Consider the following 17,349-nt stretch of genomic DNA (forward strand, 5'->3'; position numbering starts at 1 on the left):
TGCGAACCACAATAGGTTGGGCAGATCTCATTAGAAAGCCTCTTCTTACAAAGTTTATACTTGCTAGCAGCCACCACCCAGAAGAGCTTGTCGCACAAAACATAATTCTAAAAATAGTAATTTAGTAAAAGAACATTGCCGTTTTGGTGAAGCAGCCACACTCGAAGTCGTCAGTAACTTTGATCTTCGTCTACAGCGTGAGCGCATTGTGCTGACATTTCTGTGCCGCCATTGGACGTTTGGCAAACTCTCTGCTCACTGACATTACCAGTATAAAGAAACCACAGCAAACAGTTTTGATCCAACTCTACCATTTGCTCAATTTCTTTCGCTACAATTCGACTTCTTTAAAGCCCTATAATAATAGGTAGTGGCTGCCTTTGAAGGCGTCCAACTTGGTAGGCTACTGCTCGGTGCCGCAGTCCTGGATGTACACAGCGGAGTCCGGTATCAGTGTTCACACGTACCTGCATGAGAAGAAGCTTCATGAAGCTTGGATTGCGAAAATTAGAACCGGCAAGGAGCCATCGACTACAACTCGAGTGTGCAGCAAGCACTTCCACGAGGAAGATTTCTGATATGGCGTCGGGGCTGCAATATTCACTGAGTAGCAGAAAGCGCGCCCTGAGACGCTAGCCTGCGTGTGCTGCCCAGCTAATGTCATCAAGCTTTGGTCTGTGAACTTGTTGATGCTAGGTACTGGCAAGCTTATTGGAATGGAAAGGGAACTGTAAAAAGCACAAAAACAAAGCATGGCATATGGCATGTTTGTGTAGCGCCAAACAATGAAATTTACTGGATTAAGAAAAAGAAGCAGCGGGTAATTGCTTGCTGAGAAGTCTGATCATGCAGTGTGATGCAACTTGAGAAATAATGATATTAAAACTTTCAATACTTTAGAAAAAAAAAAAGATTGAATTGTCACGATGGCACATCACAGATTGCCGTCGTACGCATCGAATTCCCTAGTTATAACAAAATTATTTTTAAACAGCTGCGATAGTGTCCATGCAACAATGGTTGCTTGTGTACCATCAAATGCCCATATGCTGCAGCCTTCAGCAAACTTCGTGGTTTGCCAAAGGAGCATGTCACATTCTAAGATTAAAGTTAAGCTTTTTCAATGCTTATAGATCATCTCAGGGCTTTGCAAAAGGGCTGTTGCGATCAGAATCACACATGGTACATAGTTAAAAATGGTATTAGCAAATGAGGTCGAATGTGGTACACAGCGAGAGCCATCACTTCGATGGCTGATGGCATGTTTGTTGATGCAAAAGTTTTGCGTCGAGCTTGGGTTGCTGCGCTAGTTCTGTGAAATAATCACTGGCGCAAACGCAAAACCCTGTTTAAATCTCACACATGTGCAATGGCATTGACACTATTTGATTTTTTTTCTTACGGCTGCAAAACCTTTGCCCTATTCGAAAACTTTCTAATGTGCATGGCGTGACATAAGTATATTTTGTGATGTTATGTTCATTGCAGGCATGCATACTGATCAGTCTTGTGGTGAGCCTTTGCGCACAAGCCGTGACTGTCACACTGTGTTGCATCCTTGGTTAATAAACACGCATTTGTTGATTATCTATCTGTGGTACCTCCTCTGCGCCGTATTGATGAACCCGGCCATAGTGCCCTTTGCGCGTTATGGTGTGGAGGAGTGTCGCGTCCTTTCCTAACCGTACTTGCAGGGTGAGCCTCACGCAAACCCATCTCTACAACATATCGACCATATCAGTTCAAATTTCCATGGTATATGGTAAGCGCACTTGCATTGGACCCTGCGCTAAAGGTGCTTGCTGCTGCACCAGATCGGCTTTTTGCTTGTGCCAGGACCTGCACCGAAAGGTGAAATGGCTGTTCCACCACTGAAAGGGCCGTCTGTGTCATCAACTCTAGTTGAAACAATTCCTATACCCACTGCCGACAAAGGGAACGGCAACGAAAGAAGCGCCTATCTGCGAACATATAATACTGGTTACTCACTGGAAGGCACGCATGTTCATGCACACAAATGCACATGCAGTTCGGAACTTTCCGTCAATCTGTAAACTTCTATGTGTGATTGTAGTAGTTGCCGGCTTCGATGGTTGTCGAAAACATGTATGTATGATCTCAGAAGATATCGCCAGTTAGCCACTCGTATGAACATATTACCAGCAAGCTTTCCACAATGGCTTGTGGAAAGCTTTCCGGTCATATCGGCCAACATCCAATTTTCGCCATGGCACACTGCCTTGGCCCTTGGGCCTAAGCGGTAGTGCTTCAAAAGGTCGTCAGGTATCGGTGACAAAAGTTACGGTTTTATGCCAAATCAAATGGTATCTATTTGCAGAGAACACACGACACACAGGAACCCGATAAACCACCTCCCAACAAAAGCCAATGTATGGGATGATACAAACATTATTCTCCACCACCATCACCTTTGTGACACATCGTACGGAGGCACCTCGCCTTGGTGCCATTCATAGTCTCTTGTCGAGCTTCTAGCATTGTTATTGAGCGTAATCGACATTTTGTCTAGTGTGGTAAAGCATATCAAAGCACATTGGTCATTTGTAATGTACATAAGACGTTTGCCATCACTGTTTGTCTTGTGCCTGATGGCGCAAATTGTTCTAGCACATTCATAATTTTATGTTGCAGTTGGCTTTATGCCTTGCTTTTCTGCTGAGCAGCACTTACTGATTGCACGATAATAACAACCTTCGCCCAATGGCTACACATCACTGCTGTTCTACTCCAAGTGTTGCCAAAAAGACCAGTTTTTTTCTGCTAATTAATATTTTAATTACTCAGATGAATTGCTACATCGCTGCCAACAGCATCATCACTGAGTAGTGCTTACGAGAAGCATTTGTGCCGGAATCAATGTTGCCACTCATTTGTCTGACTGGTTATAAGCAAAGTTGCAAATAACCACTGCAGTGCAGTAAAAACTCATAAAAAAGAAGCACTCTAATCACAAAGTACAGTAGGGGCCCCGCTGGCTGCTCTTTCCATATGGCCTCTGAGCATTGCTCTATTATAGCGCAACTGTGCTTTGGCAGCCTCGCTGCCTTGTTACCTCGTTGTGCATGTACGGTACACTCGTGGAGCACTGTTCAAGTCGTGCAAGTTTCATACCTTGGTGCATTGTTGTTGCTGCACCCATTTTGTTGATTGCGTTGCTGTGCTGAACTACCTGCGTAGGCTATGAAAGAAGAAAGAGACATTGCACAATCCCAGGATTCTCGATCGGTAGTGGCAACCATGCCTCTAAATCGTTGTCAGGGAAGCTCATTACCTGCAGTGGCATTTCCTTCAGTGGTGTAAACAAGTCAGCGTGGTATGTCTTCATGTAATTTGTTACCATGGTAACAGAATCATCAGCACCCCGGAGTCCGTGAACATTGAACAGTCAACTACGGAATGCAAACTTCCTCTGTGTAGGCTTTAAGTTTTTACCATTTGTAATGAGAGGTTACGTCAGTGGATAAAATAAATGGAATCAGGAGATTCACAAAATTCGAATTGGGGACATGTATTTTTTATGTGTTAGCATTCTTAGAGTCCTTCATGCATTTTCGGGAGGTTATGTATCTATGTTTGTATGTTTATATCTATGCATGTTTGTTGCCATTTAACCATTTTCCTGTCTACTTGGATCACTGGATAGATAATGGTCGAATGGGTAGCACATTGGGCTGCTATGCTGTGGGAACAGGGTTCGAAACCAACTGTTCAGCACAACTTGTGTCACTGATTACGTATGTGGAAATGCGTGCACATGTGCACGCCGCTGTTCAACGAACTTCTTTCACAAGAATCGCTGCAGATGCGGTACTGCGTAGGTACCGCTTTTCAAAGAAACTCTTTGAAGCCGGCTTGGAGCACTGGGTATGTGCCAATCGATCTGTGCTAGCCTTCAATGAACCTCTTTGATGCCAACTTGGGTCACAGGGTGCGTGCGATTAGGTGTGCGCCACTCTTCAATGAATGTCTTTGACACAAACTTGGCTAACAGTAATGCTCTACAATGACCGCTCTGCAACAACAAAAAATATTTCTTAAATTTACTTAAATTTCTCAGATGCTGAGCGGAATCAAACTCTCATCACGAGTTTGTCAAGGACAGCAACTTAATATAAACAAATTAAACTGTATTAGAAAGCAACCAAACCACACAAAAGTCAATTAACATTCTTCAGTTGAATATACCATATAACCCAGTCTCTGTCTCGCTAATTTCACCATCACAAGAATCCGTTGTGTATAATCACCAATTAAAAAAATTGCCAATGCTTTAGCAGGCTGTGCCATAAATGCACTAGATGCATGCCACTTTTCATTGAACATCTTTCATACCAACGCTTTATCAAGCTGTGTCATGAATGCACTGGGTATCTGCTGCTCTTTAATGAACCTCTTGCCAACTTGAGTCACTGAATATGTGGTATTATGTGTGCAGCAAGCGAGGGAACAATTTTCAGCGTTTGCAGGCACCGGCACGTCACACCTGTTGTCTCGGAAGTCACACGCAAGCTTTTTGGCAGCACCACTAGATGGCACAGTGTGTCCGGAAGGAATAATGAGAGAGGATCCCGGTTGTCGCATGATGCGTTTTTCAGTGTTCGCCACACACAAGCCACGCGCAGGTTTTGCGGCACCAGCACTAGATAGCGGCGAGTGTTCTTAGGAAAGCATGAAAGAGGAATCCCACTGCAGTACACACCTTGTACTTAAGTCGGTTCAATGGTGGCAATACATTTTTGCTATATTGATATACAATGCTAATGCATTATCATCGACAGTCGTCATGAGATGGGTCCTCCCACAATTTTTTTCTTTTACATTTCTAGGCCAGGTAACTTTAAAATATGTACCCCATTTGTTGCTGCTTTTGTTGCATTTATCTCTCCATCTGTCATTCTACGCAAACCATGACTTAAAACAGTGCCTTAAAGAAGTGTAAACCAGGTAAATGTGCTCTGAGCGCTTGATTTCAACCAACCAAATGTAACGCGCTCGTCAGATCACTCCAGAGCACTCAAATTGCCGGCCGAGTGCATCGTAAGTCTCATGCACATTCTAAGCCTAGTTAAATCTGGCTGGATGTGCTGGTTCATGTCTCTAAAGCTCTCTAGTTCACAGCTTTTTCACTCATGTTTCTGTGTGCCAGGTGATAACAAAGTTCATCCGCAAGTGCAAGGTGTACGAGGAGAGCTGGGTACACGACCAGATGATGGGGAGGGTTGTGCCCTTAGAAGTGAGCCTGCTGACCACGCTCAGCCACCCCAACATTGTGCGGGTATTGGATGTCTTCGAGAACAGCTCCCACTTCCAGATGGTCATGGAACGTCATGGGGCTGGCATGGATCTCTTTGAGTTCATTGACAGGGCACCGTGCCTTGATGAGCCCCTTTCCTCGTACATCTTCAGGCAGGTATGTGAAATTCTTGACAACTTGGCAGTTATCTGCAGCACTATATCTCATGATAACATGGTCTCGTGACCTTCTTGTCCCGTCAAATCACTTACACTCGATGCGATAGCTTGATAGCACAATCTGTTCTATTAAATACTATCACCAGGTTTGTAATAAGTAGGAACTTCATTTTACCCAAAATACATACTAATTATGGCAAGCAGAGCATCCCATTTTTCATCTATCGCATTCTGGAACGCACTACCAATAGATGTAAAAACACTTAAAATTCACGAATTCAAGAAACGACTAAAAGAATATATTGTTGAATACTGATGCCTAGTTCATACTCTCAACCATTCTTTTAGGGTGCCTTCGTTTCATTTTCATTGTCATACCATTCGGTTTTTGTTTGATGTCTTTGCCATGCATATATATTCGAATTCGCAAATTATGCTGTATACGTCATGTCGTTTACGCTGTTAATTTATTAGTGTTCGAAGAGATTATGCTACTGTGCTTTTTATATGACTCTTATTTATGCACATTTAATTCTTCAATTATGCTATTTATACTAATACCTCTAATTCTTCCTTGTTAACAATTTGTTGAAACTGCTATAATTTATATTTTATTACGTTTAGTTTGTAAAGGAGGTCCCATTGCAGTCATTGACTTCGGGACCTCCTTCTGTATATTGACACGTGTACTTATCTTTATCGGGCGACCACGTTTCGCCGCCTAACAAATATCGCACAGCGCGGGACGCGCCTACATGTATCCGAAGTTTCTGGAAAGTTATCGATGCTTCTATCCACTGTCTGTTGTCGCCGAACCTTGTGTAATCTGATTTCATCGCCTGACGCGAATGGTGTAGAACTTTGTGGAAGGCACGCGGGTCCCAACGATTAGTCTGGAACATTCGACGACTGCTGTATAAAAACCGACGCGCTTGACCCACTCATCAGATTTTCGACGATCGCCGACTGTGTTCGCCGCTCTCGTTGTGCTTTAAGTGTAGCCTGTTTTGTGGGCACAGGTTCGCCCAATAAAACCTAGTTTTGCCTTTCACAGTATTGCTACTGTGTTCTTTGACGTGACGACCACGTGACAGTATTAACATCTTGTAATCTCTCTAATCATCACAATAAAACTGATTATGATTCTGAATATTGTTCACCTGGTAACAACCATATTATTATGATTGTAGTTATAACAATTACTGCTAGCAATCACAGTAATTGTTATGGAGTAGTACTACTTCCCTTGCTAGCTGCAGCAAGTTAATGATGAGCAGAACTAGTCACAATTATCCAGATCAAACATTATATTATTTCTTGAACTCTTGGTCCAGGAAAATAAACACGAAAATGTGCCCTCTCTTTGCTAGTAATGTTGACTTGTTTGCTGCATGACAGCTTTGGAGTCTGCCTTGTAACATTTACTGGAAAAGTTCTTCACCGTTCATTACAAGTTCAGCAGAATCTGGTGACATTGGCAGAAATTAAGCCTGTGTCATTGCCTTATCTAGGCTTGTCACCTAAAGATAAGGAGAGCACCTCCACAATGTAAGGCTCAAATGGACTCAAGAGCTGGGTTGAGCTTCATATATCCTCAAGACCTGGAACTTAGTGTGTGGATGTACGAGGATGTTCACATTATTAAAAGGGTCTGTGTGAAAGTACAAAACAAACTTTTGTTTTGTTTGTATATTCTTCTAATGCCTATACTTCTGCCATCACTGCTGCTTTTAAAAAAATTATTGTAGAAGAGCATTCCCTAATTCTCTCAGAATATTAGTTCCGTGTATCTAACTTCATTCATTTAACCTATTTAATTTTTTGTCAACACTTTTAATAAAAAAGAAAGAAGATAAAGCATCAGAAGTGCAGATGAAATAAATATTGAAACTACAGCTTCCAGCGTTTGCATTGAAGTACAATGGTGCTGGCTATTGAAATTTCTTCATTTGTAATTTTAATGTATTGTACTTGTGGCTAGATGTGTCACATTATCACTTACCGTTTTATGGTTAGCTCTTCCTTTTTGTGTTAAGACTTTGCATTGCATTGTGCAACCTTGTTTTTATTTAAACCTCTGATTCTGTCAGGTGGCAAGTGCCCTGTCATACCTGCATGGCCTGCACATTCTCCATCGTGATGTCAAGGATGAGAACATCATTATCGATGAGCATTTCAAAGTGAAGCTTATTGACTTTGGCTCTGCTGCATTTATGGCTCCTGACCGCCACTTCACCACCTTCTGCGGCACCGTCGAGTACTGCAGCCCTGAGGTACTGTGTTGTATGAAGCATGCTTGCAAGGTAGCCTTCCTAAAGGTTTTTCTGCTGGCAACAACAGGGCTTCCTGTTGTGCCTGTCTCATTCGACAAACAACTGCCAGTTAACTTTAGTCGAATGTTTACCTTCAAATACTGTATTGCAACACACCTTGATTCGAGCAAAAGGCAAAACAAAAAATCTACCTGCAGCTTTTGGTTCTGATAAACCAGTTAGGTCAAATTTTCTAGTACAAAAGTTTCAGGGCGCTTTGACAGTTGACAAGATTGAGGACTTGCATGTCGTGTACATCTTCAAACTCTCTTTAATATGCAAGGTGCAGGCTTGGGCGAGTTGATTGGACATGATTAAACAAACAGGGCAAAGGTAGAATGTGGACAATAGAAAGAGAAGGATGAAAACACAGCTCTGACTTACAACTGGTTTTCTTTTTAGGGGTGTGCGAATGCTCTAATCATTCACTGAATCGAATAGTGAACGTTCAATTAATTCAATTTGCGAATGGAAGATCTACTATTTTTTGTTTATATATATTCAGTGTAGAGACTTGTGTAGTTCTGCATGTCATGTTTTCCACGGAGAACGTCATGCTTGATGCCACGCAAGTGAACGCCTCACTTTCTTGTTTTCATCGCTAAAGTAGTGTCAGGTGTTCCATGGATAGGTAGCCCTGGCTGCTGCAGTCATAGACTTTGTTTCTGTGACTGCTTCAGCGCTACTGCATGCTCTCCTCGACATTGGCCTGATGCAGGGATCGCGCACACAGCGCCTGAATGCTGCCATTCGCCTCTTGTTGGTACAAAGTTCGTCCAGGTTGACAAGACTGATCGAAACAACAATGCAACATGGACGAAAGGAACGTCAACAAAAAGCACGTAGTTAAAAAATGTGAAATGTATGAAGATCGGGCTGATTAGCTGCAGGAGGGCATGCAGATTGTGTTGGATACACAGAGATGAACTGAAAGGGTCCCTGAAATGGTTTGCGCAGATTTTGTAGACGCATAGGGTACAGCTGCAGTAAAACATTCGCACCACAATTAAGGAGAAGCATCTCATTTTAAGAGAGCTACAGACAATTACAAGTTACCTCCCTCCCTAGCCATGCTTTTTCTCAACTTTCTGTCCCAGCGCCGAGCATGTCCGTATTCTGGTAACCACAGGCGAGCTGGGTGTTTTGGTGGATGTAAACCAAAACCCCTCCATACTACTACCACTGTGATGAAGGGGCTGTAGCGTCTACATGAGCAACCTGCACGGTGTAGCCACCTTTTTGTGCAGAGGTTACCCAGCCAAAACACAGAGCTAATATAGCTGTAACCAAATGTAAAACATTTTAGACATTTTAAAAGGACAGCATGTTCATGATTATGCTCATGCCAAAAATTTACACCAGCAGCAAACACCAGCGGCAAAGGTAGAAGGCACTTAGTTACTGTTATATTAGCTGTGTTTGGTTGCGTTCTATGCTACTAGGTGTCTGCACCGTGTGGGGCATTGAAGTTAATGCCTCTGCTCATTTAGTAAGACGCCCAGTCTCTTTGCACTTGCTCGAATACTGGACATGCTAAAGCTTTATATTGTGGCTGTAATCTTCCGGCATAACATGATGATCGCAAATACGTAGATGCTGGCGCCGATCGGATACCGACAGCTCAATGCACTGCAGCCACTCTGCTTGCATGTTGCCTTGCACACAGTGTCGCAGCTCGGCATCTCACCGATCACTAGATTTGCAGCCCACAACGTAACAAGGAAGATCCACGGTGCTCGCAAAAAGCACGCTTCAGACCAACAGTGACCACGCAGCTTGTGTGGACACGGAGAACATTGTAACACAAACAGACGACACTTACTGTCTGTCGGAAGTGCTTGAGTGTAGTGATAAATTGTCGCGTATTCTCTTTTTGTTGCCTTCTTTTTTTATGAAAACAATTTAACCAACATTTAAACTATTACAAACAACATTTGCTCACCATAAAGTTGGAAAAATTATTGATGATGCAACCTAGGTAGCCAATCGGATAGTTTGCCCAACTTGCATTACATGCACCAACTATGTAGATTGTAACAGGGCAGCTGAAAACTCAGGGGAAAGGTTCCACTGCGATCGGTAGCGATGCACATTTTTTAAATTTTATAATCACTTACAAGCTCTACATGGAGAACTTCATTGCATCACTTAATGATCAGAAGGACCTACCCTAAAGACTCAGTATGTTTGACACAATTGTCAGAATCATTTGAGGGTCCTTTTGATGCTGCTTCAACAGTTGTCAATCCATCAATCTAGCCCATACGTGTGATCTCAGAACTAGTCACTGATGAACCACCTGTGCAAACATTACGTGATGGCTTGTGGCCTATTAGCGCATTGGCCAGTGGCAAATTTTCATCTAGGCCATGCTGCTGGGCCATTAGTCCTAATCGGCGCTGCATCAGGCATCGGCAACTAAAGTTATGGTTTGGTGCCGAATTGACACGTATCTGTTCTCAGTAGTTGCGCGATACTTAAAAAGCCAACAGACAGTCTCAAACTAAAGTGAGGGCACAGGATGGGAACAGAGTTAGCTCACAGCTGCCATCTTTGCGACACACTGTACGGTGGCCTCTCATTCTCCGGTCTTTTTTAATGTTTTAGCATTCTTTGAGTACTCCACATACTTTTTGGAGGCTATCTATGTACATTTGTTTTTATCTAACCGTTTTCCCACCTACCTGGGTCACTGGGTAGTTCGTGGTCAAACAGGTAGCGCATTGGGCTGCTGTGCTGAGGTAACAGGGCTCGAAAGCAACCATAAGACCATCCTGGGTCACTGAGTATGTGGCAATGAGAACATATGTGCTGCTCTTCAACAAACCTCTCTCACACCGACATCGGTCACTATCGACGCGGAACTGGGTGGGTGCTGCTGTTCGAAGAAACTCTTTGACGCCAGCTTGGAGTGCTGCATTTGTGCCACTCAGTCTGTGTGGCACTCTTCAATGAACCTCTAGCCCACTTCGGTCAATGATACGCTTGTCGTTTCAAATGCCACGTGTGGACTTCACGGCAGTGCAACTAGATGGTGCAGCTCTAGATGTCACTGAGTGTTCTTAGGGTAGCACGAATAAGGAGTGCCACTGCAGTAAATGCCTCATACATACCGTACTTATTCGAATCTAGGCCGATAGTTTTATTCAAGTACAGTAAAACCTCGTTATAATGAAGGTGAAGGGAGGGTCGTAATTACTTAGTTATGAGCATTGGTTTGTTATACCCACTATCCGTTTCTATCCACAATTAGCAAGCAAAAGAGAATGTACTCGCCACCAAATCTCACAGCAGCCCGCCACGCGAAAAAGAAAACGGCCGTCGCAGGGAAAAGGACAAGCGAAAAAAAAAAGACAGCAAGGAATTACTACTTTATTCATGCCAAACGGCTCATCACTGATCGATCAACAGCACACCAGCTGGCAGCTCACTTCACAGAAACAAAGTCCTTTATAGATTTTTGCCATGTCTTCTTCAGGCGAATGATGGCTTTCTCAGCTGCAGCTGCTATTTTTTATTCGTAAGCATTGTAAGCAAAATTTGTAGGCATTACATATTATGAAACCTTTGTCTTATATTCAGTATTCTATTCGATATTCGACTTTCTTTTATTTGATTTTATGTTGATATTAATATATTACCCCTATTCTTCTTTTGATTAGACTATGACTATAGAATAAAATATGACTCACGTACAACAAGAAAGGAATATGCGAATCGCATAAAAGCTTCTGTTCCAAAAAGAATGAACCACTTGGAAGTCATTATCCTAGAAGTCAGTACCTTTGAAGTCAGCGCTGTGTTTTCACCCCTTTCTTTCTTTCATCCAAGTTATACTTTTGCAGTGTTAGTTTGACCGTTATAATAGTTTATACTTCGGTGCTATGAGCTGCATGGTCTAGGATATATTTTTCGGTCATTAACTTCAACAGATCAAAGACCTGCAGATTAGACTAAATTAATAAACGCTTCCTCCCACTGCCTTTATTTTTTTCTTCTTCCTTTATAGGTCTTGCAAGGCAACCCATATGCTGGGCCTGAACTGGAGATGTGGGCGCTGGGCGTGACCCTGTACACGCTCATATTTGGGGAGAACCCATTTTTTGACGTAGAAGAAACAATCGCAGCAATGCTCAAGCCACCCTATGCAACTTCTAGAGGTGAGGAGAGGCTTTGCAACCTGCATGCGATCTTCTCAAACATTGTTGGAGTGCCCCAACCTTGCAGCCTATAGTGCACCTTACTGAAGTACCCACAGCGCACTGCGCCATTCTACAGCTTTTGATGAAGTGTTGATGGTGCCAAGCATTTAGAAAAAAAAAAAAAAAACTTCGTGGTTTCACTCGAAGGGCAAAGCATTGACAACAATATCATAGTATTAGAATATTGCGTGATGTAAGGCTCTTAGTTTTATGGTCTGTATGGTTCAACTTTGAGGCTTTTCTTTCGAGGAACCCTTATGGGTTTCCTTTGTAGCACTTGCTACGAACGGGTGGATGTCTGATTTTTCCCTGTATTAATTACTTCTCTCCACCTTGCGGGTTTCCGCAGAACTACTACGTCATGGTCTGTACAAGTTGCAGTAAATGCTCACTTGTTAACTAAGCACAAGCACTTGATTACTAAGCACATGTTAACTAAGCACATGCGCAAAGACGTGTGAAGAGAGTTCACTTGATGAATGTGAGCCCTCGCAGTTGCACAACTTTGGTGTGACGAAAAGTGCCAGCCAGCTGTTGGGAGTGCGCATGCTTGTCCTAAGGTGAATGTTCTGTGCTGCCACTCCATTTAAGTGGTATTCACTCGGGGGAGCCCTCAGTGTGGAGGGGAAGATGACATCTTGAACCATTACGCTGCTTTGTTCGCTGCCATGCTCATACAGACTGTGTGGGTATGGTGCAGGAATTGAGGGATGTCAATGTTGGCAGACATTTCTGTAGACCTTTTCATTGGGCAAGAAGGAAAGGGCACATGGCAAGCCTTTTCTCCTCTCTGGCTTGTGCGAACTGGCGCCGCGCTACTTGAATGTGTTGCCATCGTGTGCCGCGGAATGATTTTGAGAGGTTTTAGCTTGTTCCCTGCATAACAGTGGTACAAATGCACCTTGAGTGTCCATATAATCACTGGTTACATGCTTGTTAGAGAGGCAAAGTTGCAGCTCATAGCATGGTGATGTGTTACAGGTCACGAGGCATTTGTGCAAGCTTCCTATTTTCTTGGTGTGATTGTTAAGGCAATGCATGCTCCTACGCTGTGTTGGATGGACGCTATCACACTATCTGTCCTGCACATTGCAGCATTGTGCGCTTGCTTGCAGCACTGCAGGGCTTGTCTGAATTGATTGAAATCAAACGTTAATGAGCGAGTAGTCGAGCCCTATACACCTTTCCTGTGAGTGCGTATTAGTGGCATAATAAAGAACATTACGTGGTCGCACCACCCTGATTGGTTTATAAAACGAAAGTTAAATGTGCAGAATATGAAACCTACGAAGTGGTCCTTCCTGTCCATGCTGTTCTCCTATACTACAAGGACAGATGTCCTGGCTAACCCTTCCAGTGTAGCTTTTTTCTTTTTCCAGAGGTGATGCAGCTCCAGTGACAGTATTTTTGTTCTAAGATATTATAAAACGAACACGGTTATTTATTGTTAGTTATGCAGAAGGGAAGCAGTAACATGGATAATGGTAAATGCACTCTTAGTATGATCCTCACATTCCTATCTTCATTTTATATCTCCTATACATAGTTGTGTTCTGACGCGTACAATTCTGCGATAGTGCCGCTGTGTTAGTTTTAAAAAAGAAGAAAAATCTGTCGTATGAAAATACGACAGACGGCAGAAACATGCAGGAGTGGTGACCTTGCGCTAAAGCGTGGATATTTGAACTGAGAATCATCACGGTAGCAGTGCACGAAGTCCAGGAACCACCCCTCTTTATTTGAGGATGCGTGCTCCGCATGGCGCAACCATGGCCACAAAAGGGCCCGTTCTGCCACGTGCTAACGAAAACCCAGACTGAGCAAACCCAGAGAGGTGAGAAAATATGCTACTAGAAATACTATACAAGACACAGTGGAACTAAATTTTAACGTGCCAACTATCTGTTGTTGCACACGTCTGACTGGAGAGAGCGAAGAACGTATGGGTACGTCAGTGACATGGTGGAACAGAAACTTGAAAACAAAATGTATCGGTATGTTCCTGATACTGAAAGGGGTAATGGCTCTGTTCTCTATAGAATTCTGCTATGAAACGGTCGTGCTAGTTAAATATCCTCACTGCAGCAAATACACGCCGTCGGGCATGGATGGAGAATTTTCATTTTTCCGAGGGGGGTGGGGGGATTGTGCCCAACCAGCTTACCATATATATATATATATATATATGTTTATTTATCAGTCGGAAAAAAAATTTGTACACAATTAGTACGTCATTGAAAATGCCGCAGTTAGATGTCCCTTGTCTGTGCCTTCAAATGCCTCACTCACGCTTTGATAATTAGGATAGTACACCCCCGAGTTAGATAATTACAATTGTCAAATTAAATTTCAGTAAAGAAAAAATTACTGGCAGCTACACCACTGTACTGTACACAATATGCACTAGGTTTTCTTCGAGTAACGCATTGCGCTTATTAAAAACCTTAGTGCATGTTAGTTGATTGGGACACTCTTCGTATATTTATGACCTTTGCATGCAACTGACGATGTTCCAATCCCCATTGAATGTTGTAAATTATTAGGGTTTTTTTCCAGAGTCGTTAGCACTGCTTACTAAAAAGAAAAGCAATACTGAGACAACATTCACGTGCATTCCACACGCCATTGATAAAAGTCTCTGCCGAAGGGTTCACTGAAGTCTATAGGTTTTTTTTCATGGTCCAGAAGGCATGCAAAGCAATTTGAAGTGTGAACGTACAGCAACATATTTATTCTCTAGGCATAGCCTATCCACACCTTTTGAAATAATTTTTAATTGGCTACCTCCATCTCTTTCAAAAATATAATAAACTTTGTCCAGTGTGTATATTTAAATATATTGTGTATGTGCATCATACTTACAGCAGACATTTAAAACAATATTGAATTGAGAAAATATGGATGAGGCAGCCACCGCTAGTGCTTCTAATGTGCGGGTCCTCCTATTGTCAGGATTTGCAAAAATAAACTGAAAGAATGAATTAAAAGCCGTGCACGTCTGCGCCAACAGTGGTGCAGTAAGCTATTCGCCACAATAAAATTTTAAGTGAAAAGGCCAAGGCAAGTCAAAAGAATTTACTGCAGCTGTGAATAAATAAAGCCTCAAATGATGTGGGTGACAAAGCTCTTGTAATGACATTTTAGGAGAGTTTGGGGGGGGGGGGGGCTCTAGAGGGGGGGAGGGCCCCGGAGACCCCCTCCCCCCCCCCCCCCCCCCCGTAGTCGGCGCCTATGCCGTCAGGCACGCCATTCCTTAAAAAGCAAATAGCTTTCTTGAAGCATTCGGCTATTCGCTTACGTTGACAATCATCATCGATTTCTGCACAGATTTCTTTTTTGTACACTTATTGCAACCAAACCACTGCTACCCAACAATAGGTTCCTCTGTTGCTGTCATCTTTCAGCAGCCAGTGCCTGCTTGTGCTTGTTTATTCCCGAGTTCCCCATGAACACAACTGGAACATGCCTGACACGAGCACTGAGGTAGTGCTTGAACAGGACATGGCTTAGTGGAACTCTTTTGATGCCTCCTTCATGTGGGTTATTTTCCCTCAATGTGGTAATGTGCTTGTGCACTGTTTGTTTTGCAAAGTGGCTGTGCAAAATCATTTCGCCAAATGTAACGGAAGATTGGACAGACTTATTGGCTAGTTGGTATTGTATTAGTACATGGTGTGTAGCGCTAATGGGTCACGCAAGACAAGATGTAGATAATACAGCTCCATGTTGTCTTCATCTTCTCTGTCGTCTTGCATGCCCCATTCTTACTAATACACACTTAATGAGAGAAAGAGTTTGTGGCCGTCTATAGATGCATTCTAGGGGATTAAAAAAAAATTGTTGGGCGGACGTCAGGTAAATGGAGGTTTTAGCTGTGGCTTACATACTTCAACTTGTTTGTATCTCAGTTAACAAGGATACTGAGTGTTTCCAGGCTATAAGACAGGCATTGCAATGGGTGTATGTGTTCGTGCTTTGTCCTGGTGCAGACCTCTGGGAGCTGATTTCATGGCTCCTTCATCCTGACCCACGGCAGCGCTGCACTCTGGCTGAGGCCGAGCACCACTCGTGGACCACCCAGCCTGTTTGCCCCGAGAGCTACCGCTTCGAGGACGTTGTCCATGCCAGTGAGAGACTTCTTTTTAACTTGGTGCTGCTACTGCTTTTTAACTTGCTGCAACAGCACAGCAGCAATAATACACCACCATTGCTCAGCTACATCCTCTCTATTTGCATGGAAACATTCGTAGATATTACAGGCATAGGCAACTACAATATAGAGATAAAGAATTTAATGAAGAGAGAAAAGATTGAGGAGATATAATGCTATGCTGCAATGGATGTTGTAAAACCTGGTTACCTCAAGCAGGCTAGGTGACTAGTTGTTTCCCTGTTTCAAAGGGGATGCCAGTAGATATCAAACTCATCATCATCATATGCACGCTGTTTAGATGTTGCCTCTTTGACAGCTTTAAAGGTGGGAACAACATGGTGGTTGCCTTTCTTTGTAATCGTAAAGGGTCCCACAAGTCTTCAAAAAGGGTTGAAGGATGCCCACTTACCTGTTGCATTTCTGGGCACACATTTTTTTTTTTTTTTTTTCGGACGCTCACAATAAAAAAAACGTGGACCAGGTTTTCCGCCAGTGGAAAAAAGAAAACCCAAACAAGAACTATGTCTTCGCATGTAACTAAACACTGCAGTTCAGGTTTAGTATTGCGAACATTAAGAATGCATTAATCAGTTTCAGGTATGTCAGTTTGAGTTGAGTTACCAGGTAACTTGTTTTTTTTTTTTTTTAGCAGAACCCTTCCTCAGCATACTTTACACCACAGTTGCACCTTACTGTTCTCAGAAGTAGTGTTCAATCAACAGCCAATTTGAGCCTTGGTCTGTAAGGGAACGCTTATAGAAATGTGTAGATCTTATCAATAGAGAAAGCGGTTGATGCATTATCATTTAGATGCGTCATGGTGCATTAAACAACAGTGCAACAAATTTTTGAAAAATAAGAAAATAAAATAAAAAGAATAAATGTAAATAAAGAAAGTCAGCACTTTCTAACACTCTTTGATTCATTTAGAACAGTCTTTGATTCATTTGGAAAAAAAATTTGCTTATCTTAACTGATGAAAAATAACTAGGCACAAGAAGATGTCATCAAAATAAGACATCGCAGCAAGCTGACATGGGAACTTGAAGGGGGCATCGCCATCTGTCTTTCGTTTTGGCATCTTTTCTGGGTCGTCTGTCAGAGTAGGAGGGACTTTATTGGTATTAGAAAAGCGTAATTTACTAATACAGCTCAACCTTTCTTCTCGTTAGCGTCCCTTTAATATTCAGAGGGAATTTGTTTCTCGACATTGTTTCTTTTGCATGTAACACGATGCAGTCCTCTGGCA

The 17,349-nt window shown here is 42.7% G+C and overlaps 1 protein-coding gene across 3 annotated transcripts in view; it reads left to right on the forward strand.

Moving 5' to 3' along the window:
* Positions 1-17,349, forward strand: part of Pask (PAS domain containing serine/threonine kinase) — a 90,466-nt gene that overhangs the window by 67,242 nt on the left and 5,875 nt on the right. For all 3 annotated transcript variants that reach the window (XM_075689506.1, XM_075689507.1, XM_075689508.1), the window contains 4 exons: positions 5,168-5,431; positions 7,524-7,706; positions 11,755-11,905; positions 15,937-16,074. In XM_075689506.1, coding sequence (XP_075545621.1) covers positions 5,168-5,431; positions 7,524-7,706; positions 11,755-11,905; positions 15,937-16,074 — 736 coding nt within the window. The remainder of the gene's footprint in view (positions 1-5,167; positions 5,432-7,523; positions 7,707-11,754; positions 11,906-15,936; positions 16,075-17,349) is intronic.

The sequence above is a fragment of the Dermacentor variabilis genome, chromosome 4, assembly GCF_050947875.1.
Source record: "Dermacentor variabilis isolate Ectoservices chromosome 4, ASM5094787v1, whole genome shotgun sequence".
Classification (NCBI taxonomy): Eukaryota; Metazoa; Arthropoda; class Arachnida; order Ixodida; family Ixodidae; genus Dermacentor; species Dermacentor variabilis.